Below are 23394 nucleotides of genomic sequence, written 5' to 3'. Positions count from 1 at the left end.
TAGTAGATTACCGGATTCTTTGAAAAACGACTCGGCACCTGGACTGGATGATATCTTCACAAAATTAATTAAAATCTCATGTTGTAAATTTAACTTTGAAAAAGAAAAGGTACAGTTCCGGATTTATTCAAACAGTCCTTAGTATTTCAGTTTTGTAATACTTGAAAAATCTTTGACAGATTAGTAAATTTTTTTAAGATGTTTAGAATCCTTTCGGATAAACGGTTTGGATTTATTGAAAATTGCTTTACAATAGATGCCATATACCGCTTGACTTCAGAAATTAATAATTTAACAGAAAATTGTACTTTTTTTTTGTTCAAGTACTTTCTCAATAATTATCACCTTTAAAGTATATTGTTTTAATTTTTTCATTTTATGTAAGTTGTTAAACCAGGACAGAAAATAAATACACTACCGCAGTTTCAAATATTATGTATCCTCAAGAGTACATACATTTAGATAAGGTATGTCCTCTGTATTTTCAAATCTTGGAAAAATTTTAAAATAAAAACACGTTACTGGGCTATAATTTATTGAAACAATTAACTCACTATAACATAGAAAACTATTAATCTAATAAATCAACCAATTCAAAATTAATTTTATAAAGAAAATAACTATAAATCACTCAAATTTATAAAGAACCCTCTAAATTTATAAAGTCAAACAATAAAAATTGTACTACATTATTATAAGTTTGTAACTGGGTAAGAATATGTGAATCGAATTAGAAGTCTGACCGTTTATCTCGGTTTTTCGCCCTGGAGAGGGTCCGAGCTTTATCGTTCGCCGCATTAAGGACTTTCTGTAACAGAAAATACATTAGAACCTTATTTTGATTAAAAGATTTTCAATAAATCCAACCTTTTTAAATCGTTCCATCTGGTTTTGTGCATAAGCGGGTATTCTATTCTCCACTTCTGACTCCTCGATTTGGAAAATATCTTTAATAAGGTCGTTTTCAACCAAGTGATTGTTAATGCTAGGCCCCAAAATGTTGCATAAGGCATCATATTGCTTCCTTTTTACCCAGGTGTCCAAGACAAGTGATTCTTTGTTGAATTTTATACGAAGTTCTGGGACAGTGTCTTCCTGAAAAAGAAAACAATGCATGAAAAATATTTTACTTTAGTTATTAAAAAACTTACTTCAATAAACAGCAAAATGTCCCTAAACGTGGCCCTCTGTTGTTTTCGATCTTTCTTAGCGCGATACTTATGAGAATCAGTAGCCAACTGTTTAAGAGTTTCGATTAAATCCACTGCAAAGTCCTCTTCGAAATCTTCATCTTCCTCACGACCTAGTTCGTAAACTAACGCCAAAGCCTCTCCCGCGGCCATTCTTACTTCTAAGTGAGCCGATTCTAACAGATCTGATATTTGATCCAAACTTCTAAAATAAAACATTCTATAATGCACCTTCAAGAAATACTAAATACAACTTACGGAAGATTTTTGGCATTCATCAAACTACCAATATTACCAGGTACTATAAGCGTAAAAAGTAAAGCCCAAGCGTTTAGAGCAGCGGCGTGCATCGCACCCACTTCTGGAGTTGTGTTTGGAACTGATCCATCTCCTTTTAGGTAACTACCGGAAAACACTGATTCAAGCTGCTGCATGAGAATTAGATTTTCAGCTATGTCACCTCCTGATAAAAACGCTATGTTTCCTAAGGCCAAGCAACACTGAAAAGTACCAAATAACAATTTCTCAAGCAAATATTGACATGGTATAAGTTTTTTGAGACATGTGCAAGATTGTCTAAGGAATATTTTAAGCATGCAAAGGGCCTTTTGCAAAAATGTTAATTATGACCCCAATGCTCTGCAGGACAAGTTTTTGTTTAAATAGAGATAAAACACATCAGAGTTGAGTTTTTTTGGCAGTTATTTTTACCTAAATCTACCATAAGCGTAAAAATATTGATGGTCTTGCAGGGAAACACAGCAAGGGATATACTGTATATTAAACAATGAGAATAATTAGGGTCAAAGAAGGTGTCATTTTTAATATGCTCCTACTTAGCCTTGTCATCAACTAAAAATTTTAAGCAAAGGGTGAACGTTATTTAAAAAACAATACTGTTTATTATTTTGATGAATGCTTTAATTCAAATCTTAACATGATGTGTAAGTGCCATTGTTGTTTAATCTAAATTATAATATAATATAAGCTTTGACATAATCCAAAATAATATTAGTAATGATTGCAAATAATTTTGGAGACTCGTACATTCTAAAAAAAAAACTGGGCATTACCTTGTTCAATTTTTTATGGTGACCAAATTAGTCAAAGCGCATATCAAATTGCAGATTTTTTTTTCATACAATTTTGGCTCTGTATATTAATTGTGACATTCCTAACTGTTATATTGAGGGCACAATCAATCTTAACAATTGTGATATTACTATGATTGATGTTTTTAAATCTATTAGCGATCTGTTTGTATTGTTTTTTAAAAATTAAAAATGTGTTTTACCTACTGTGCTATTTAAACTTTCGCTAAATTCTAGTACCTATCCTGACAATTGGAAACTGTCATTTGTAACCTGTCTTTAAAAATGGTGATAAACATGATATTAAAAATTACCGTCCAATTGTTAGATAACATAATTTGAAAGAAAATCTTACCTATTTTTTATAATGCTCTATCAAGTACTCAACATGGTTTTATTAAGGGTCACCCTATTAGTAGCAACTTGTTGTTGTATGTTAAATCCTTGTCTGGCGCTTTGGAAAATCGGCAACAAATTGATGTTGCCTATACAGATTTTTCAAAGGCATTTGACAAGGTTCAACATAATCTTCCAATTAATAAGTTGTCATTTGAAGTTCATGGCGTTATTTGAGCAACAGAACACAAATTGTAAAGATAAAAAACACTTACTCAAAATAAATTTCGGTCAACTCTGGTGTTCCACAGGAGGCTCATCTAGCTACTTTATTATTTGATTTATTTATTGATGAACAAAAAAAATTAAATACTGTAAATGTCTTCTTTATGCGGATGATTGAAAACTTTTTATAAATGTTGATGAATTTGATAATTTCAACATGATTTAGACATAATTTCTAACAACAAATTGAGTTTAAATTTTAAAAAATGCAAGATTTTAACGAATTTTAAAAGTTTCCAAAAAGAAATATAATTATTTATTTGACTATCGCATTAATAACAATATCTTGGGTCGGGTTAATAAAATTAAAGATTTGGGTGTCTATATTGATAGTGGTCTTAGATTAAATTACCATATAAATTATATTAGGAGTAAAGCTGTTGAAAATGCAGTTGAAATTTTTCTCAAACTACTCATTGAAAGCTTAACTGTCTAAAAGTTTTAATTGTTTCAAAACTAGATTTATTGGAATTAAAAAAAATGCCAGGCAGTTAAAACTGGAAAAATTACTTCAACTGCCTGAACAAATAAGTATGAAAATTGAGTGAATAATTGAAATATTTGGGTAAACATTGATGGTTTTGCAGGGAAACTTACCAAGGGCCTGTATGTACTCAGAAACCTTTGTAATTATATCTCTGTTGAACATACTTTGCATTTTTCATTCCTATCTTTCAAATGCAATCAAAGGTTTTTGACTTACAAAAAGAGGTGCTAAGAGTCATTGCAAAAATGTTGGTTAGTCTTTTGATTGTGCATTGTTTATATGTGTATTAAAATGTCTGTACTTACTTGTCCTCTAACCCTTGAAGAAGCAGACCCATCACAAGCAGTAGCAAGTAAAATAGGTCTCAAATTCCTAAATATATCCTCTCCCACTGGGTCAGTACCCAACTGAACACAAATGACAGTGGCCAGTTCGGCAGCAGCGCATTTCTCGTCTGCGGCACCCTTTTTCAGACTTCTCTCTATACAATCACTCAACGTGAAAGTCCTGTCCTTAATATAACTGGGCATGTATTTCTTTACTAAAGCTTTTGAAAATGATTTGAAACAATTGGTGCGACCCTGCGAGGATTTTTGACTGAGTCCATCGATTATTTCCGTTAGTTTATCCTCCAGTTGGTCCTGAGCAAAATCCTCTGGGTCGTTGTTTCCGTCGTCGACACTGCAACTTTCTGAAAAATTACTTACGACACTCATGTTGTCGTTGGGAAACGAATCGTCGTCGGATGTTTGTAATGAACCATCAATTCTGTGACGATCTGAAACAATTATGGGAAGTTAGTGTGTTTGCAGACTGATTAGGGCTGGTTTTGATAAAGGGGGTCTAGTATGACTCATTTTCATTGTGGTATTATCAAAAGTTTGATAATAGGTAATTACAGTTAAAGATTGGTTTTGTTTCAACTCAAAAATGCATTATTGTCAATATAAACATAGAAGTTGTAGACAAAGCCAATAGATTGTACATTAAAGGAATAAAAACAAGAACATAATTTAAAATAAAATAAAATTATATAAAACTTTGAAAAATACTTAAATGCTAATAAATATTTTCGTCCTTGTACTTAGGCTTTTTTCAGTCTTAAGTTGTCTTATTTCTAGTGGAAGTTTATTAAACAGCTTTCTACCTCCATATATGATAGAGCTACGGACAAGTTCAAAATGAGGAATGGGTAGCCTCAACAAATAATTTTGTCGCGTATTATAGTGGCCTCCTAAGTGGAGTTCCTGTTTATATTTTCTAAAAACTATACACATTTTTTAATAATACAATATGTGAAAGAGGACGCAGGTTTGATTAACGCAGACTCAAATAGGACCCATCAACATGAACATCATAATGATGAAATTAAATATTTTTATTCTTGGGTTTTCCTAAATTAAAATTCAATCCATAGGCACGTTACTCTCTTCTCTACCTTTTGTCCAATAAACATCTAAAATTAGTCCAATTATTATCCAGTATGTTCAAGTGCAAGGAATCATTGGACATCCAATAAATTACCGCTTTAGGTTATTCATTTGTATTTTTGTAATTGTTCAATTTTAAAAATATGGATTTGTGATTAGAGTATATTGTCCATATCTGAATTTTAAAGCTTGAAAGCCGTAGTATGCCAGAAATCAATAATTACAATATTTTAGTCACTAGAAATCAAGATATTCAGTTGCCAATAAGAGGTTAATTATTTTATTTCTTCCAGGCACTCCAGTGAGAAAAATGTCAATATCTTGATTATTAGTGCATGGACTTTAATCATTTTTTTAAAAAAGTTTGATGTATCCTTAAAGTCTCTAGAAATCAATACCCAAGCAACACATCATATATTATTATCAGTAAATATATATTTATTCCACAATTTTTTCGAAAATTTTTGGTTTTAGTATATTTTTCAATATTTATGAAACTGAAAAATATACGTATATCATACACGATTCTGTTTACTCAAGGGACAAAATGTCGACATTTAAAAAAATTAATATGGAATTTACATATTTATTTTTTTAAACTCGATTAATACACCTCAAATATTTGATGAAATTATTGTGAAAAAATCACTGTTTTTCGTCCATATTATCTAATCTAATAACGCTGTTTTTATACTAAATATTTATACATATTTAATTAAATATTTAACATATTTTCTGCAAAAACATTTTTTTCCATCAAAAAACCCTTACCCCCCCACCCACCCCAAGCTTTTGCTCTGTAAAAAATTACTTTGAAAAAGCACCATTTTCACCAATAATATCCAATCTAATATCACTGTTTTTGTATTAAATATTTATTCATATACATATATATAATTTTGTAAAAATTATATATATAAATTGTTTTATTATATTAGATATTAACGGCGAAACCAGCTGTTAGTCATGCATATTATTTTGAAAAACAATGATTTTTGTAAACAATTTCCTACTGATAAGTTGTGTGGGGTGGGTGGGGGGGTAAAAGTAGGGCTAAAAAAAAAAACGTTTTTTTTTGCAGAAAATAATTGCCTGAGAAAAAAATGCTTTTTAGGAAAATTTAAAGTGATAATAAAATCTATAGTTTTTGCCTCTATACAGATTACCTTATTCTTCTAAGCGCTCCTGTAAGAAAAAAGTCAAAATCTTGATTTTTAATGTATGAATTTTGATGATTTTTTCAAAAAATGTTTGAATAGCTCTTACAGTATCCTAGGAATCACTAGTTACAACATTTTAGCCATTTGAAATCAAGATATTCAATTGCCAATAAGAGACAAATTATTTTATTTCTTCCAGGCACTCCTGTAAGAAAAATGTCAATATCTTGATTTTTAGTGTATGGATTTTAATAATTTTTTCAGAAAAGTTTGAAGTATCCTTAAGGTCTTTAAAAATCAATAATTACAAAATTTTAAGCACTGAAAATCATACTCTATATCCGTTTCAATATTTTTCTTTTTTTAATTTTAAGGAAATCCTTAGTGTCCAAAATTGCTATAACTATACTATAACTTATAGGACAATAAATGAATTTAAAATGATATCATTTGGACAGTATTCGGATATCCATAGGATATCTGGCTTGTCCAAGAGGGGACATCCATAAGCTATTCAATGGCTTAAAGGGTGTTAATCTGGGTAAAGACTATTAATAAGTTCTTGGCTTGGAATCACTACTTTTAGTCCAGGAAAAAAAATTTCTCATTTAAACTTTATTTGATTTTCAAGTAAAATTTATAGACAACAGCTCCTTCCTCTCTCTCTTCTTAATAAAACTTCTATCTTATCACAGTAATTACATCAAAAAACCCCTTAAATTCAAAAAGCTCCGCACATCTGCGGGGTACATGAATAACCAACATCAAATAGATATCAATATTCATATTGATAACGGTAAATCTAGACCGGCACAGAGATTAAACACAGACATGAAATTTAAAATGCAAATCTCGCTCTATATCAATATCTTTCTCCCTTTTACAATTGATATTTCCCGCAGATATATATATATAGAGTCTTTATATTTTCAATGGGGAACGATTTACCTATGCATGCGAATGATGCTGTTCGAGCGCGATACGTGAGTTTAACCATGTAGATAGGCAATTTAAGATCGAACCAGAGACGCGCAAGTTAAGAGTTAATATTTTTTTTAGCGTCATCAAAGGTGAACGCAGATGCCGCCAGAGGCCTTTTGACAGAAACTGCCCGGGAAATTTGAATTTTAAGGATCAGCTGATTCACGTTCTTTGTACCAGAACTCTAATAAGTTATAAAAAAAATTGATTTTTTAAGACAAAGAGTTCATATGAAGCTCAAATCATTTCTATATACAAGAGTGTCAGTTTTTTAATCATAATTCCATCAGAAAGTAAATTTTGAAGCGTTCTCGACTCGTCACCTGTCACACCAAATGTCAATCGGTGCGTCTGTCAAATAAATTAGGAAAAAAGTCGTGTGCGAACAGTCGTGCGAGCATTCGTACTACTGTCATGTTATGAATACATTTATAGATCCTGGATATGAATGGCATATTTCGTGGATATTTCTTTAAATTATATAAAGTGGCTCCTTGATCCCGGGCTCAAGGTGCCACAACTCCAAAAATTAGGCTGTACAGCTGGCTTAGTATTTGCGCAGCTCAAGCCAAGAATCGTATATAGATTTTACGTCGTTCGCGTCTTATTGCCTACGAGCGGCATAAAGAATCAGCACGAAGAAACCAGGAAAACTACAGGACTAGTTGGCGAGTTTCTAAAGGTGCACGGTGAATTATCGACTGTGGCGACATCTGTTGCATGGAATTTGAACTATATACGTAGTGGTTATCTTAACATGATTTTATATTGTTAATTGAACTTTATACATTATATAGACTGATTAAGCAGGAGAATTTAAAAAAAATCTATATAAGGAAATGTTAGCCTGGAAGTTATTATCCTTTGGTACGTAATTCTTGAAAACTTTGATGGGTATAACTCAAACTCAAAAATGCTTTATTGTCAATATAAACATAGAAGTTGTAGACAAAGCCAATAGACTGTACATTAAAGGAATAAAAACGAGAAACTAATTTAAAATAAAATAAAATTATATAAATGTTAATGATTAAAAAATTCACCTAAACTATAGTATGCTTTACTAGCAAGAAATATTTTCGTCCTTGTACGTAGGCTTTTTTCAGTCCTAAGTTGTCTTATTTCTAGTGGAAGTTTATTAAACAGCTAATTTAAGATAATTTATCCAGAGTTTAGTTTTAGTACATTATATGTTATATTTTACCATTGGTAATTTTAATTTTCCGGTAATTGGGCTCTGGCCTGTTGGAAAAATAGTGTGTCCCAGAAGTCTATTCTTGACCCACAATTTTTTTATTATTTACACTTCTGATTTAATGAAGGTTTTCAAGCACTGTAAACTATTGGCTTTTGCAGATGACACATTTTAAAGTCATGATGCATCTTTATTAATTAACCAAGATATAAATTTATTTAAGTAATTAGCCTCAGGACACAATTTTAAACTTAACCCTCCTATTAAATGAAATAATAAACTCTAAATCCAAAAAAAATATATTTAAACCGGGGGCACATTAATGGATAAACAATAGGTTCGAGTGTATATAAATCACACCCAAATTCCGCCTTTAACAATCAAACGCAATACACCTAATTTATAAATAAAATCGCTGTGCCACATTCCGAGCAACATCGTTATTAGCCCACTGAAGATACGCACCGTAAAAACATACCTACCTACGTATAAAATATAATTTGAAATATTTCTAATAAATTTGGCGAAGGTGCCGGGGATATTTCGAGTATTTCAAGTATTTCAAATCGGCTCGGACCCCCGTTTAAGGTTTTGGCGAGAATTATTTTACTCTCAAAGCTGAATATCTTGACTACGTTGCCAATAGAACCGCATTCTTCGGTAATCCAATTATCTTTCAGGGTATTATTAGTGGGTATTTAATAATTTTATATTAAGAGAGTGTATGGTGCGGCAACATGGTATTGTTTTGGGTGTGGATATTCCGTGTTAATATGTTTATAATAGTTTGATGTTTATGTAGGGTAGAGTGGTGCATAGAAAAGGGTCCAGTGAAGTATTTGCATTATTTTAATTTGTTTCTTTTTTTTTGGCCCTTAAGACAATTTTATTAAGAGAATTACAATAATTATTATTGTGGATTATAATAATAATAATTGTCTTTTATTGAATTAAAAATAAAAAAATCACAAACGGACAAGTTCAAAATGAGGAATGGGTAGCCTCAACAAATAATTTTGTCGCGTATTATAGCGGCTTCCTAAGTGGAGTTCCTGTTTATATTTTCTAAAAACTAAGCAAACTGTTTCCAAAATAAAGATACAACACAGGGTTAAAATATTATGACTTACAAAAAGCGGGCCCCACATAGATATCTAATGGCCCTTTTCTGGAGTACAAACACTGAACTAAAAAGTAAATTTAAACATGAACCCCAAAAGCAAATTCCATATCGAAGGTGCGACTCGATAATCACGAAATATACAGATCTGGCGATGGAGAAATTAAGACTGGTGGCAATAACCCTTGATGAGACTTTTCTACATACAATCACAATATGGTCTTCAAATTTAAGGAACTTGTCTATGGAAAGACCCAAAAACTTACTGAACGGTGGCATGGTGATGGCTTCATTAATTAAACATATATCATTTGTATTACATTTAAAATTAAAGATATTTGTTTTGGAAACATTAAATGTCAAAAAATTTGCATCACACCAGTCTTTTATTTTTAACAAATCTGCATGTATATTGGCCTCCATTTGAGAAACATCAGAGTCGTGCCAGAGGATGGTGGTATCATCGGCACACCAGTTACCTGCAGTTGTGGCAAATCGTTCACATAAATGAGAAAAAGTAAAGGACCAAGTACTGATCCTTGCGGAACACCCACATTTATATTAAGTTCCTTAGAGATACCACCATTAAATTTGACAGCCTGGACACAATTTGATAAGTAGGAACGAAACCACTCAAGGGCAGTTCCTCTGAAACCATAGAGCTCCAGTTTCATCAGCAGCACTCTGTGACTCACGCAGTAAGTTTAGTACAACTGCGTTGTTCAGCTAGTTACTAAAAGTGTGTTTTCATTGCAGCAATAAATATATTTAATTGCATATTTCACTGGTTAGCAAGTACACCTACTAAAAATATGTTTAGTTAATTTAAACATGCAATAATCTGTCTGGTTATGTAAAAGAATTATGGGTGGTGGTAAGCCAAAAAATTTTAAATTTAGTTAAAAATAGCCTCTTATCAAAACATAATATTTATGGTTAACATACATATTGAATATAAACCAAAGGCTTTGATTATTTACAATATTTATTTATTAATTAATTTCCTTTGATTTATTTATATCAGGGTCTCTTTTAGAATATGGACGACTTCTTTCAATACATATTGTAATATTTATGTAAATGGAGTGCAATAGTCAAAAACAGTATTATTAAATGCTTATAATAAGGGATTTGCTTTCTGTAATTGTTTCTGTACTGTACAGGAAAATTTGTTCCTTCCTTGGCAAAATTAAATGAAGAAATTCAAGATCATGCACTATTTACAATAAAAAATTCCCATTAATATATTAGGAAAAATTGATATAAAATTGTGAGTTAGTTCTGCCTTAGCTCCATTTATCTCTAGCTGTCATTTTATTTGAGATCTAAACCCAAAACATGTAGTAATACGAAAAAAGTGTGCACTGTCGACAATAATGATTGCCCTTCCCAAAAAAGAAAAACTTGAATTATTCTATAACAAATAATAATAAATACATAATTTAACTTATACTAATAAAAAAAATAGAAATTTCTCATCAGCTGTTTTGTGTTTACATGTTTTTGTTTTTACCAAATGCCTTGGATTAATAAACTTTGGAAGGTCAGATTATTACTGATGAGCATTCGACTAGTTACATATATTAAATCACATTTAGAATAATTGTTATTATAAACATTAATGATGTAGTGTAACAAGTTTTCAACCTTGGCGTAAATGCACCTATAGTGAGTGCCAAATACCTTGAACATTATCAAATATTTCAGTGAAAGCAAACTAGTTATAAGATCCCCAATAAAAGATTGTCTATATTATGTAACAGTGAAGAACTAAATGCATGTAATGAAAATAAAATTTAAATTAAGTGTTCTAGTATTATTAAGAGCCTTCACTTATGGGTAATTTGGTGGGCAAAAAAAAACATATGGATTACTTAAAGTAGTGGGCTTCTGTCAGTAAAGTAATAATAAAGTTTCATACTTGAAATCTTGATGAATCATCTGATTTGTGTAAATAACACCATAAATTTAAAAATAACTTATGAAAGCAGATGAGAATTTGTGCTGGTTCCAGAAAAAAAGGCCTTGAAGTTTGGACAGGTTTTTTAGGTTACCAGGGTGACATTTAAACAATTGAATAACTTAAAAAAAGAACACAATTGAAACCAAAGCACCCTAATTAAGCGGGAGTTAAAGGTACTCACCAGAACGTCCTTTTTTCTTTCCTTTAGGCATGATGAGACTGGGAATAACTTAAAAACTTCTCTTTAAATTTACTAAAAAAAGCCACTAGATTTACACTGGATCAAGAGGGTTGACAGTTAATTCTTTTATTATCTCGACTACACTTTTCCACTGGACATTTATTATTATTTAAAATTCGGTCGAAACGCAATAACATGTTTTCAGTTGAACACGTTGGGATCAACTTTTAATGGTTGCCTGTGAAGACACCAATTTTATTATCGATTCGAAATTTTTAGGGCGTCTGCGCGTGCGATGACGTCACGACAGTTTTTCAAATACGCGCAATATATTACCCGCTGTGGTGCAACATTTCACCACGAATGCACAAAGCAACGCATTTTCCGTTTGCTTCAGGGCTAATGAGCGTTTAACATAAAATTTAAAAAATTTCATAACAAATAGGAATATTAGGCAACAAAAGTTTTATTGATTAAAGGGAGATGAAAGATGGGTGTTTGTGGGTGCGCGAGAGAGACCCATAATATTCATAATTCTAAAGAGCAATTTTATTATCCAATATTGACAACTATTTAATTGGGACAAGTTGCATTTTTTTTAATATCACTTAGTGCTAAGTTTGGTAACATAGTTGGAAGTCAAGACTGTCACCAAAGAAACTACATGTGGCAACGTTGCTGCTTCTAGGAATTTGAGGTTATTAAACTAAGGTTATGAAATATTTTAATATTATAAGACATAAACAAATCGAATCGTTTGTTGTGAAATTTCAAAAAACATTAATAAAATGCCTTTTTTAAAAGATGTCGTAATTGTGGGAAATCGGATCTTCTAGGGCCACAAATGATGCGGGTGTTACGTCGGAAATTGTCCCGATTTTCATTTAATTCCGTCCTTATTTGCCTGGTAGGGGTCTTGTTCTTTTCAACAGTGATTCTCAGCTATAAGCTCCTTGTAAATGGTATTTAATTACACTTTATTTGTTTTCTTATTTAAAACTTGACTATATTGTAGAACAATGCCATCATGAAAAAATTGAAATATTAAAATACCAGACAACATGTCCAAAAACAAAACCAGCACCCTCTGAGCACAAGTTAGCAGTATTAGTGCCCTTTAGGAACAGATTTGAAGAATTGCTTCAATTCGCCCCATTCATCCACAAATTCCTCACTGACCAAGGAATTGTGCATCACATTTTTGTACTGAATCAAGTCGATTCATTCAGATTCAATAGGGCTTCCCTTATTAATGTTGGATACCTATATACTAAGAATGAATATGACTATATTGTGATGCATGATGTCGATTTGTTACCTCTTAATAAGCAGCTGAATTATTCATATCCAGATCAACCCTTTCATGTGGCAGCACCTAACTTACATCCAAGATATCATTATGAGAAATTCATTGGGGCAATTTTGTTGATTAATAGGTATGTAAGAGAAAAAGTCAGAAGGTTTTTTTAATTGTTATTTTTAGGGAACATTTTGCTTTAGTTAATGGCCTGTCTAATAGGTATTGGGGATGGGGATTAGAAGATGATGAGTTTTATGTAAGACTGAAGGATGCTCAACTAAGTATAAATAGGCCTGAAAATGTTACTACTAATACTAGTAATACTTTTAGGTAAGTTGTTAATGCATGTCTGGATTATGGATGAAGACATGCATCCATGGCCAATATTACAGACAAAACACTGAATCAAAAAAGCATCAAGATTTAAAAAATCAATATTGCATTAATGTATGCCTAGAGAAATAATTACTAATTACAAAACTTAAAGGTATACATGCATTTATTCAATAAAAAACCCACACAAAAATTCTTCTTACATTTTTCATTGTTTGATAACTGGAAAGGTATTTTTAAGATGAAATTGTTATCTTATCAAAAAATCTGATAATATTGAATTGAATTGCTTTATTAATAACTAAATTTCCAATTTGAAATAAAAATATATGGTGAAATAGTGCATAATTAAATTTTATCGTATTGGAATCGTATCTTTCCCAATCATGAAAATAATCCAACTGTTTTTTAATAAATTTTTTTTTCTATATAGGCACATTCATGACAAGACAAGAAAACGAGACATTGCAAAATGTTACAACCAAAAGGAAGTGACTAGAAGAAGAGATCGCGAGACGGGGCTCCATGACGTCAAATATAAAATAATATCGTATAACGATCTGGTCGTTAATGGAGCCCCTGTTACCGTTTTAAATATAAAATTGTTCTGTGATCGAAACAGCACCCCATGGTGTGACTGTGACGCCAAATAAGTCTCTCAATTAATCTGCCATTGCTTAGCTGGTATTAGATTTTTAATTTGTATGTTGAAAATAAATAGATTCGTTTTGTAATTACATCAAATTTTATTTCAAATTTTTGACAGAGCCTTTAACTAATAAAAAAACGGAAACTGCGTTAAAAAATAAAATTTAGGGCAAATATAAATGAGCGCTGACTTGACTGTCACTGCTCCTTTATTTTTGCTCATAGTTTTCAATACAGGTACTTGTAATAATATCATATTAGTTTACGCTAAATAAAATATAAAAATATTAAGCTTTATGCTTCACTATATAATATTGTTTTTACAAAAATTAAATTACAGAAAGACTAAGTAAACCCAGCCCAAATAGAAACTAATATCACATAATATAAGCCTTACAGCAACAAGTGATTATTGTTACATTTATGTACTAATTAGTACAACTAATAAAATTTACATGTATGAACATTCTACTTTTGATATTTTTGATATTATTCTGAGTCAGTTTCAAATTCCCTCTACACAGTTTACCTTTAAAGAAAATGGTAGGATAGTATCTGATATTAACCTATTTTGTCTAATGTATAATAAAATCTGTTAAGATAATTCTTTTCTACTGACATTTAGCGTTACATCAGATACTAATAAATACCACCATATTGACGGGACTTGAGACAACTCTCACGCAGTGAAAATGTCTTCAAAACCCTTTAAATGCCTCCAAAAAGGCAAATGGGTATGAACTACAATGAACAATATTAACAACTAAAAACGGTTCTAAAGAAAAAACTAATGGGGCGCAGGCAACATCAAGGAGGTCTACAAACATGCAGCTCGTTCTAGAGATGTCTGAAACATAAAAATAGAATCATGCAGAAAAAAGGAAATGGCGCAATATATTTTGTTGATCAATTTTAGAAAATCTTATTCTATTTTAAGCCAAAATACTTGACAATGCAAGAGTTTTATATGCATGCCATCTTTACATCAAAAAAAAAATTGTTCTGAATAATCTAAGAAAAAATCATCCCTTATAATTTGAACTTTAAACAAAGGAAAATTTCCAGGGAATACATAAAAGTTTTTTATGTTAGTTGAGACCCTGGTGGAAACTTTGTTTCTTTTTGGCACTAAAGAGAGAGAGAAAAAGTGTTTAATGTTCTACTGAGCCAGAATGAAATCCCAGCTACCCTGTAAGCAAATAATAAATATGTTATAACCACTGAAAAAAAAGGAACAAACTACTAAATTTAAACAATAGTTTCTACATCACTAATAATCTCAACCCCATGCTTTGTGAAAATGAACTTCACCATATTCTCGTCGCAACTTTTACACTCTTTCACGAACCCCTTCTTACTCGTCGACGGTTCTAACTTACTCGGATCTAACTCTTCAAAGTCAGTGCAACTTTTAGCGCCCTTAACCCCTAATGGAGGGTCTACAGGGGTGCTTATACCAACCTTATTAGTTTTACCGATGATCCTATGATCCCCACTACTCTCAGTGACAATTTTAACAGCCTGTCCAGGGTGTCTTGTCATGGTTGCCTTTAAAGGCTGTTGAGTGTGACTGCGGAATGATTCTATGGTGCCCACAGACATCCTGTCAAATTTACTTGAGTTTTTGTTAAATAAATTGTTGTTGCAAATGTAAAGACAATTTGTGGGGCTTGGGGAGTCTGTTACCTCGATATCCGATGATGGAGTAAGAAAAATTGAACTGGTTATGTCAATTGGGGTTAAGTACTTACTGTGGTTTCCAAGCAAGGCATGGAAGTAAAAGTATAGGGGTTATATTTTTTTTAAAAGTTACTCTACTACTTAAAATATGTATACTTACGTCTTATCTGCCCCATACAATCCATGTTTGTGAATATAATCGATCACTTTATCAGCAATTAAATACTTAACAGATTCAGATCTTCTTAGTGCCCTCCTTATTTTGGTTGAACTAACTTCATTTCTAATCCATTCAGTTACTATTAAAATATTTGCCTAGAAATTTATATATTAAAATTAATTTGGCGATTTTAGAAATAATATTACTACCATATATTTAGTGAGCATATCAGAATTATAAATAAATTCACTAGGGTTTCCATTACATCTAGTTATGACCACCAGTCCATGTTGTCCTACAATAGCCTCCATCTGCAATAAACAACAATCTATTGCAACTATTTTATCTAAAAGTTCTGGTATTTACATCTTCATCTGCCCACAATCCAGGGGTGCCAAATGATTCCAACAAGTCAGCTCCACAAAGCAGTTTGACTGTGACACCTTTGGAATCTCCACACCTTTTCTTTATGTTGTCTGGCATCCATTTCAGTTCATCTTCGTTGATGTCTATGTTGTTATCAGAGTGTAGATAAGCATTCACATGATTCTAAAAATGTTAAAATGTCTAAATCATTTTCTGTGATAAATAATAATTATTTACTTGATGATATTGTAGAATCTGTCTGGTTGTTGTCCAACACTCTTGTTTCACTTCCCAGTCAGACAATTTAACCCAGTCATTGCCATGTAGGGCTGTTCTGATCATATTAACCCGGTGAGTGGACGAAACCAACTCTTTCTTGCCATAGCCATCATGAACCGGAGATATAATTCCGCCTATGACCTCATAAGCTCCCATTCTGTGTAAATAATCTCTGGCAATTTCTAAAATGGTTTGGGTTTATTAATTGTTTAATGTGGAGGCTATCAAATAAATCAATACTGTTTTTTTTAATAATGCTTACCAAACATTCTTAAATGCATGTTTGTGGGTGGATTGAAGCATCCACATGCTAAAAGAATCACTGGGGTTCGCATTTTGATAACTGTCCCCTGCAGTATCCAAAGAAACAATTTGATGAAGTTTATATATTTATTTTTTTTTTAATTTGAGGTTATGTTCTACGTTCTACTTTTCAGACGGTTGACATTGGGGCATGACTTATAGGAAAAGTGAAATTTTCCGTTTGTTGCATAGACTCATTGTTTAATTAAGGTCTTTAAATTCAATTTTTAAAATATTAAATACAAAACATCAGCTAATCATTAAAGACTTTGATAAGTTACAAGTTAGTGATAAAAAGAAAATAGTTGGCAACATTGCAGAAACTTGTCACCAGTTGTTTACTTTCCTACAAACTTCATCCAGTTTGACAGTACGCAGACGCAAAAAGACGCGCTACAAAAGGGGAGAAATTCAAATTTGCCTCCATTTAATGAAAAAAAGCACCTAAACAGTAATTTCGATACGATCAGTGGATCCTTACCAAGTAAGTATTCATGGAGGCATCGGCTGCACCATCGCCTAGTCCCCCACCAAATGAAGCTGAAGTAGTGGATGAAATGGATATGCAAGCAGTATTAATGCCCCAAAATGCCGTTACTTTTCAGTTGAGTAAGTACAAAACACTAAAAAGACAAACCAAAACACTAAACTTAGACCTAAATAGTTCATAATTCTTGCTTTACGAAACGACTAGGTATAACATAATGTTGACTAATGACTTAAAACCTTTTAAAAACACCATTTGTTAGATACCTATGGAATACCATAGCTAAAAAAGATAAACGATTAAGTTATTAAATCTCTTAGATGTCCGTGATGTTCCATATCATGTCCCAGTACAACTAAGAGTAGTTTTTGACCATACAGACGAAAACGCAAATATCGACACAGACGATGTAAGTATTCAACATGATTGTCCTTTCAGTGTCGTCAAACAGGTTACAATTAAAAAATACGAACACATTGCAGGTAATGGATTTTTATTTAATTGCACGAAACCAAATAATGATCTTTAATGAAGAACCTGGTGTAGATCCCCCAGACCTTGTGCCCCCACCTGAAATAATATTAGGTTATCCTCTAACACCAGAGTCCAGTCCTCCCCCGAGCCCTCCACCTCCAAACCCACCAGGTATGGAGTCTCCCTCCTCTCCTCATACACCAGAACCATTTTCGCTTAATGAAATTTAATTAATTTTGTGGACCTAGTAAGTAGTTTTACTCAATTTTAATTTAAAAAATTATTGATTGGGCAGACCTTTAGGTCCCACAAGGATGATCCTAAATGTTATATATTGTTTGAACTTTAAGTTGATCTTCTTTTTATTGATTTATGAATGTTAATCATATATTATCTTAATAAGCTTCTTTTAGTCATCATGGTAATTTGTTAAAGTTGTAAAAATAAATGCCATTTTGAATGTTTTGTTGTTTTACTTTCCTGCAGTAAAATAAATTTAAGAAAACACCTGTAGGTTAAGCTATAAAGTATAATTTTTCATTTAAAAAATACACCTTTTTTTTTTTAATTAAAAAAAAATCACCAGCAATAAACAATTTGATCTTTAAACTATAAATAGTAACTTCACTAGGCAGATACTAAACACAATTACCATATAAAAAATATAAAGCTACAACAGCAAGATAATAAGTTTCATAAACACTTGAGCATATTATAAAGTATACTTATCCTAATCTTAAATGTCTACATATAAATGTAATAATAAATTACCCGCCAATATTTGCTAGACAGAAGAAACAAAGCAATAAATGTTTTTTTTTTCAATAAAAATACAATTTACAAAATGCAGCAATGGAGACATAAAACACCTGAGCCTGGTCGACACTAAACAATTCCAATTTCCAAAAAAAAAACAAACATGATCCACCTTATTCGTTTCAAGTATCACTGGCAAGTATTAGTTGTTTTGTATGCCCTATTTGGCACTGACTAAACACACATTAGCACCATATATGCAATTGAAAAAAAAATGAGAGAAACTTGGCATTAAAAAAAGGCCTTTTTGAAAAAACTTATTGATTCTTAGTCATTCGTTTAGGCCCTCTTCCAGGAGGTCCTTTAGGCTTAGCAAACTTTGGACGATGCAAGCTGTTTGTTGGATGAAGTTCCTCATACAAAAACTGCTCAGTTAATTCAGATCCTGAATCAATTTCAATCTAAAAACAACATTTTATGATAGCAATAAATCTGGGTGTATCCAATTACCTTTTTGGTAATGTCTAATCCTAAATTTGCAATGGAGTTGGTAAGTGGATTTTTACAACTGGAATACAACATTCTCTCTTTTACAGTTAAATTATATCCTGGCATTGAGTAAATAAACACTAAAATCAAAAATTTTGTATTTTATTTTATTGGATTCATTATATTAGTATTAGTATTTACCCATGCTTTCATTATAATCTCCTTCATGGGTATGCTTGAACTTATATAAATGATATCTTGCAGCATCAGAAGGAATTTTAGATGGTAATTTTTGCAATGAAATATTTTCAGCACAGACCAAATGAATTGTTTCTTTAGGAATATCTATAAAAGACCAAACACACTTATTTGCAAAATTAAATTAGTTTAAAACAAACCTATTCTAAACTGCAAATAATCATAAGACCCTCGAATCATATCTTCAATAGCTTGAGTGGCAGTCTGCGTTAATGGAAATTCCACTCCACTAAGGGTTTGTTGTTTTGTACTAATACTAATGTCAGTATTAACTTCAGTTTTTTTTATTTCTTGAAGTTCTTCTTCCCTCATAGATAAAGGAGCAGGAGCTGCTACACTTTTTTTGTGCCTTTTATAGCCCTCAAGGGTTATATCCGACTAAGTTAAGAAATACCATTTAAAATAAGTTAAGACCATGTATAATACCACTTACTAAGACAGTCCCATGTAGTTCATCTTTAATTTGAGATGATCCAAACTCTTGTTTTAAAGTGGCTTTTGTAGAAGCATAAAGCATTTTTTGACGAATCGGAGATGTGTCAGGACACCAACTTATAAGAAGCCATTCATAGCCAAGCGAATTCTTTTCATCCAACCTGAACAATATGTAACATGGTTGATTTTCTTCTACAAGTGCTGCTACGTATTTGTCATAGTCTTTTTCCCATTTGTGTTTTTCATTGTGGTGGTCTTTGAGGACTAGTTGCTCTAAAAAGAAAATCAGATACAAAAAAACTGGTTAAATATTTGGTGTGTGAGCCACCTTCTTCTATAGCCACCTTAAACAGTCTGATCTTGCCATCCTTGCATTTAGAAAAGAACTTCTTTAATGCATCATTAGCTAAAAATATTAGGGTTTAAAGAATTTCAAAAATGCATGGTCACAGTGTTCATTTACCCTTAATTCCAGTTTGATGGGACATTGCTTAGTTAAAACGGAGTTAGTCAGCGTTAAAGCGAAATAACACAACTGTTTGGTATATATCTAATCTAAAAAAATCCAAAAATAGTCTTTTTATTGGGGATTTTTTATTTTGTGTAAATATTTAAGGATTAGGGAACTTTGACAATACTTGATATTCACAAGCACGTAAGTCGGTGATAAATCGTATGAGTGTGAAGCTAGCGTCAGATCGATATCCACCAACCAAAATCGAGAACGCAGCATATGTCGGCTGCTGTTATTTAATCAATATAATGCCCATATCTCCTGAAATTCCCAAGGGATTTTAATCATTTTTTTGTCCAGATATTAACAATGAATATGTAAACCAAATTATGGTGCTTCACACACATATGAGTGTCTACAAATGTCAAAGTCAAAAGAAGCTAGGAAATACGTTCAAGACGTCTTAACCTAGACTCCTCAGTAAATTAAACGGTGGGTGAACATAACCTATGAATATAGTAGTAATGTGTTGGGTATAATATGTAGTTCCGCGAAAATGATTTCCGTATTTATTAAGGTAAGAAATACACAAAAACTCATTAAATAAGAAATACTTTATTGATAAAACACTGAAAATTATTTACTCATTTTCTTGTGAAAAGCTATTAAGCGAGTCCAATGTAGAATAAGAGGGCATATAACCAGTTATAACCGGTCTTTTTTGTTCCTAAAATAGGTTAAGTAAGTAAGGTACATGTGACTCAAACGAACAACTTACGTCCCGATTTTCCAATTCTAGCAAAAATGGACAAAACATCAAATTAACAAACCCAACAAGGCGCATCAGCCAAGGAAACCCGAATATTTGTACAGCCTGACCTCCCAGGAGAGGTCCAAAGGAATAAGCTACAGCTACAGCTGCTTGCTGAAACGCGTATACCGGTCCGTACTGAGTGCTGCCTTGGTTGTCCACGAAGTTCGCTAAGAGGGGTACCAAAGATGCGTCTACAGCCCCTAAAATGAAAATAGTTTCACCTAAACGTACTTATTAGATATAAGGGATAACTGACCCACTCCCAACCCCAATCCGAAATGAGGTATCGATAGCTGAGCCATGCTGTTCGCTTCTGGTAAGTAGATACAACTTAATCCTGCAACTACCATAGCGCTTATAGATATGCGCCATGGCTCAACAGAAATCAACCCTAAAAAAGTTTAAAATGTAGTGATGACTTCACTAGTTCAGATAGCTACCAGCAAAATGTGATCCAATAAAGTAACCAACGCTATCCGGTATAAAAACAGCCCCCAACTGCCATTTGGAGGGACGAGGGTGCATGTGCGTCAGTAGCCACATTGGCACGCATGGTTCCAGTATAGCCATAGATGACGTGCTAATGCATATAGATAAACCAGATATTACAATCACCTTGTTTTTTAAAAGTTCCACCCATTGAACGTAGGTGGAGTTTGGGTTCGCTGACGTGTGCAAATCCATACTCTCAGTTGTAAGCAGCCCCAACTGTAGAACTGAAAATAGTATTTTACATGTCTAGTGCAGAAAGTCGCACTTCCCAACTCACCAATGCTAATTAAAATAAGAAAGGCTATAAACAAAAAGGGGACAATCTTGCCGAGCAGTTGGTAAGCAGCGCCCCCTAGGGGGTACCCTATAAGAACCCCTAAGGCAATCCCTCCAAATGCTAATGGCATAAATTTATTACGGGATTCCTTTGGCACGTGTTCCGCTAAAATGCACATTCCACTAACAGCGATCGCTGCTGAGGCGCTGCCGTGTAATGCCCGCGCTGTTACAAGAATTTCATATGAGTTTCCATAAGCAAACACTAAAAATAATTTGGAAAATAATGATTATTTTGCACTAACACTTTATTTTCTCTTACATATGGAGGCAATGAACAAGCTACAAGATCCAACAAGCAGTGGTATGTTAGAATCTAAAACTTGTGTTAAATATCCGATAAAAGGGGTAAATGCCAACTGCACGAACGCCTTTGATGCCAACAGGGCCCCTAAAGGCCCGTTATCACTCTCTAAAGTCTCATATTTTCTTTGTAAGGGGCTTAGGGAGGCTGGGCCATACTTGGCTGTATAAGTGTAATTTAGCAAGTTTGAAAACAGATAGTCCGGAATGATTGGAACTGAAAATATTGTCTAAAAAAACTGTTAAATTATTGAAATATCTACTTACCCACAACAGTTAATAAAACATTATCCAACAAAAACAGCATGTAAACGATGATAAAAACGATATTTTTTCGCTCAGCTAAATGAAAAAGTTTTATAAACATTGCTGCGAACGTTCTGGATGTAAAGACTCAGTAAGACTGAAAATGCGACTGGTGTGGGCCCCATATGGACGTCTTTCATCAATTTTCCTTTGCGGCCAGGATAATCGGGTTCTAAACGAAGTTTTCTCGCTTTACTGAGCATTTCTATTAGGAAAGGTTGTTATCTGTTGGCAGCACACATGCGACTGCTGTTGTACACGGTGATTTACTTTTTTTCGCATTTTATATTTAGACATTTATATTTATTTGAAAACAAATACGCCGACATTGTGAAGTATAGGCTTGGATCAGGTTGATTTTTGCAAAAAATTAATGGCCTACTATATCCCAGACAGCATACATTCTTCAATGGATGTTCAGTCGAATTATGTCCATGGATTAATAATGGATATCTACGAATAATAGTTTTGGGCAATGAAATGAACTTTAAACTAATGGAATCAGGTTATTTGAGTCCAGTAGATAGATTTTCTTGAGAAGCCATTAGGCTCTTATTTTTGTAGCATGTCCATCTCTGGTACACAGGGCGTACAATGGATTTATGAATTTCTTAATCCTATAGCTTGAAAAAGCAGTCACTGAACAAATAAAAAGTCATTGGACTGATATTTTCAAAAATTCCTTACATCTTTGGCCAAAAGTCGCACGACGCATTATTGATTGAAGGATTCTTTACTTTACTATGACTAGTCGAGTCGAGTTGCTTACTTCTGAGATAATGTTGACATCTTCTCAGTTCCTTATTACATGATTATTCTTGAACTGTACCAGTGGAAACAGGTACAATCATTATACTAATTAGTTTAAATATGCCTATAGGCTGCCAAATGTCGACAGGCCTATAGTTATATAATAGCACTGTTGTATTAAATATTTATTAATATACATATATATAATTATATCAAATATAAATAAAGAAACTGTGTTATTAGATTGGATATTAATGGCAAAACCAGCTGTTATTCATGCGTGTTATTTTGGAAAACAATGACTTTTGCAAACAATTTCTTACTGGTAAGTTGTGTAGGGTGGGTGGGGGGGCAAGGGTAAGATTAATGAAGAACGAGTTTTGCCGAAAATAATTGCCTGAGAAAAAAATGCTTTTTAGGAAAATTTAAAGTGATAATAAAATCTATAGTTTTGTATCTAAACTTTTCACATCAACTTTTCAACGTAAAGAAATTAATGGATATCCGTTGAACGTTTATATTTCCAAAAAGACGAAAATGTTGAATGTCCAT

The 23394-nt window shown here is 32.5% G+C and overlaps 7 protein-coding genes across 10 annotated transcripts in view; 3 read left to right on the top strand and 4 right to left on the bottom strand.

Moving 5' to 3' along the window:
• The window catches only part of LOC126749087 (twinfilin), a 92647-nt gene extending 72489 nt beyond the window's left edge, over positions 1 to 20158 (bottom strand). The window contains exons 1-8 of one of the 2 annotated variants that reach the window (XM_050458715.1): positions 20026 to 20158; positions 19851 to 19942; positions 19716 to 19793; positions 19386 to 19660; positions 19093 to 19330; positions 18896 to 19039; positions 18716 to 18834; positions 17965 to 18666 (exon numbers count right to left, since the gene is read on the bottom strand). In XM_050458715.1, coding sequence (XP_050314672.1) covers positions 18523 to 18666; positions 18716 to 18834; positions 18896 to 19039; positions 19093 to 19330; positions 19386 to 19660; positions 19716 to 19793; positions 19851 to 19875 — 1023 coding nt within the window. In that variant the 5' untranslated portion in view covers positions 19876 to 19942; positions 20026 to 20158 and the 3' untranslated portion in view covers positions 17965 to 18522. The other variant, XM_050458714.1, reaches the window with a different exon arrangement.
• Positions 519 to 11694, bottom strand: LOC126749083 (interferon-related developmental regulator 1). The gene is made up of 6 exons (XM_050458705.1): positions 11420 to 11694; positions 3695 to 4167; positions 1449 to 1690; positions 1152 to 1395; positions 868 to 1095; positions 519 to 808 (listed from the first exon to the last, which is right to left on the bottom strand). The coding sequence occupies exons 1-6, from the start codon at positions 11448 to 11450 to the stop codon at positions 731 to 733; spliced, it is 1296 nt and encodes a 431-aa protein (XP_050314662.1). The 5' UTR covers positions 11451 to 11694; the 3' UTR covers positions 519 to 730.
• Positions 12115 to 13786, top strand: LOC126749088 (beta-1,4-galactosyltransferase 7). The gene is made up of 5 exons (XM_050458716.1): positions 12115 to 12130; positions 12224 to 12381; positions 12435 to 12855; positions 12903 to 13049; positions 13486 to 13786. The coding sequence occupies exons 2-5, from the start codon at positions 12264 to 12266 to the stop codon at positions 13703 to 13705; spliced, it is 906 nt and encodes a 301-aa protein (XP_050314673.1). The 5' UTR covers positions 12115 to 12130; positions 12224 to 12263; the 3' UTR covers positions 13706 to 13786.
• LOC126749084 (nicotinamide/nicotinic acid mononucleotide adenylyltransferase 1) lies at positions 13779 to 16682 on the bottom strand. Of its 3 annotated transcripts, XM_050458707.1 has the most exons (7): positions 16448 to 16673; positions 16144 to 16367; positions 15907 to 16089; positions 15750 to 15851; positions 15541 to 15695; positions 15162 to 15450; positions 13779 to 14547 (listed from the first exon to the last, which is right to left on the bottom strand). In XM_050458707.1, the coding sequence occupies exons 1-7, from the start codon at positions 16518 to 16520 to the stop codon at positions 14518 to 14520; spliced, it is 1056 nt and encodes a 351-aa protein (XP_050314664.1). In that variant the 5' UTR covers positions 16521 to 16673; the 3' UTR covers positions 13779 to 14517. The 3 variants fall into 3 exon arrangements, with proteins under 3 accessions (XP_050314664.1, XP_050314665.1, XP_050314663.1); XM_050458708.1 differs by lacking the exon at positions 15162 to 15450 and having other exon boundaries at positions 16448 to 16648; XM_050458706.1 differs by lacking the exon at positions 13779 to 14547 and having other exon boundaries at positions 14767 to 15450; positions 16448 to 16682.
• On the top strand, positions 16818 to 17912 carry LOC126749094 (uncharacterized). Its single transcript, XM_050458722.1, has 3 exons — positions 16818 to 17097; positions 17296 to 17384; positions 17458 to 17912. The coding sequence occupies exons 1-3, from the start codon at positions 16983 to 16985 to the stop codon at positions 17677 to 17679; spliced, it is 426 nt and encodes a 141-aa protein (XP_050314679.1). The 5' UTR covers positions 16818 to 16982; the 3' UTR covers positions 17680 to 17912.
• Positions 20159 to 20436: 278 nt separating the features above from the next.
• LOC126749082 (synaptic vesicular amine transporter-like) lies at positions 20437 to 22879 on the bottom strand. The gene is made up of 7 exons (XM_050458703.1): positions 22054 to 22879; positions 21746 to 22003; positions 21425 to 21688; positions 21096 to 21371; positions 20912 to 21046; positions 20620 to 20855; positions 20437 to 20568 (listed from the first exon to the last, which is right to left on the bottom strand). Exons 1-7 carry the CDS (start codon positions 22151 to 22153, stop codon positions 20482 to 20484), a joined length of 1356 nt encoding a protein of 451 aa, XP_050314660.1. The 5' UTR covers positions 22154 to 22879; the 3' UTR covers positions 20437 to 20481.
• LOC126749085 (uncharacterized) overlaps positions 20795 to 23394 on the top strand; it is a 37759-nt gene continuing 35159 nt past the window's right edge. The window contains exon 1 of the mRNA XM_050458710.1: positions 20795 to 20971. Within this exon, the coding sequence (XP_050314667.1) occupies positions 20956 to 20971 (16 nt within the window). The 5' untranslated portion in view covers positions 20795 to 20955. The remainder of the gene's footprint in view (positions 20972 to 23394) is intronic.

This window comes from Anthonomus grandis, chromosome 22 (genome assembly GCF_022605725.1).
Source record: "Anthonomus grandis grandis chromosome 22, icAntGran1.3, whole genome shotgun sequence".
Taxonomy (NCBI): domain Eukaryota; kingdom Metazoa; phylum Arthropoda; class Insecta; order Coleoptera; family Curculionidae; genus Anthonomus; species Anthonomus grandis.
The sequence above is the reverse complement of the archived record's forward strand: the minus strand, read 5'-3'. Positions and strand labels throughout refer to the sequence as shown.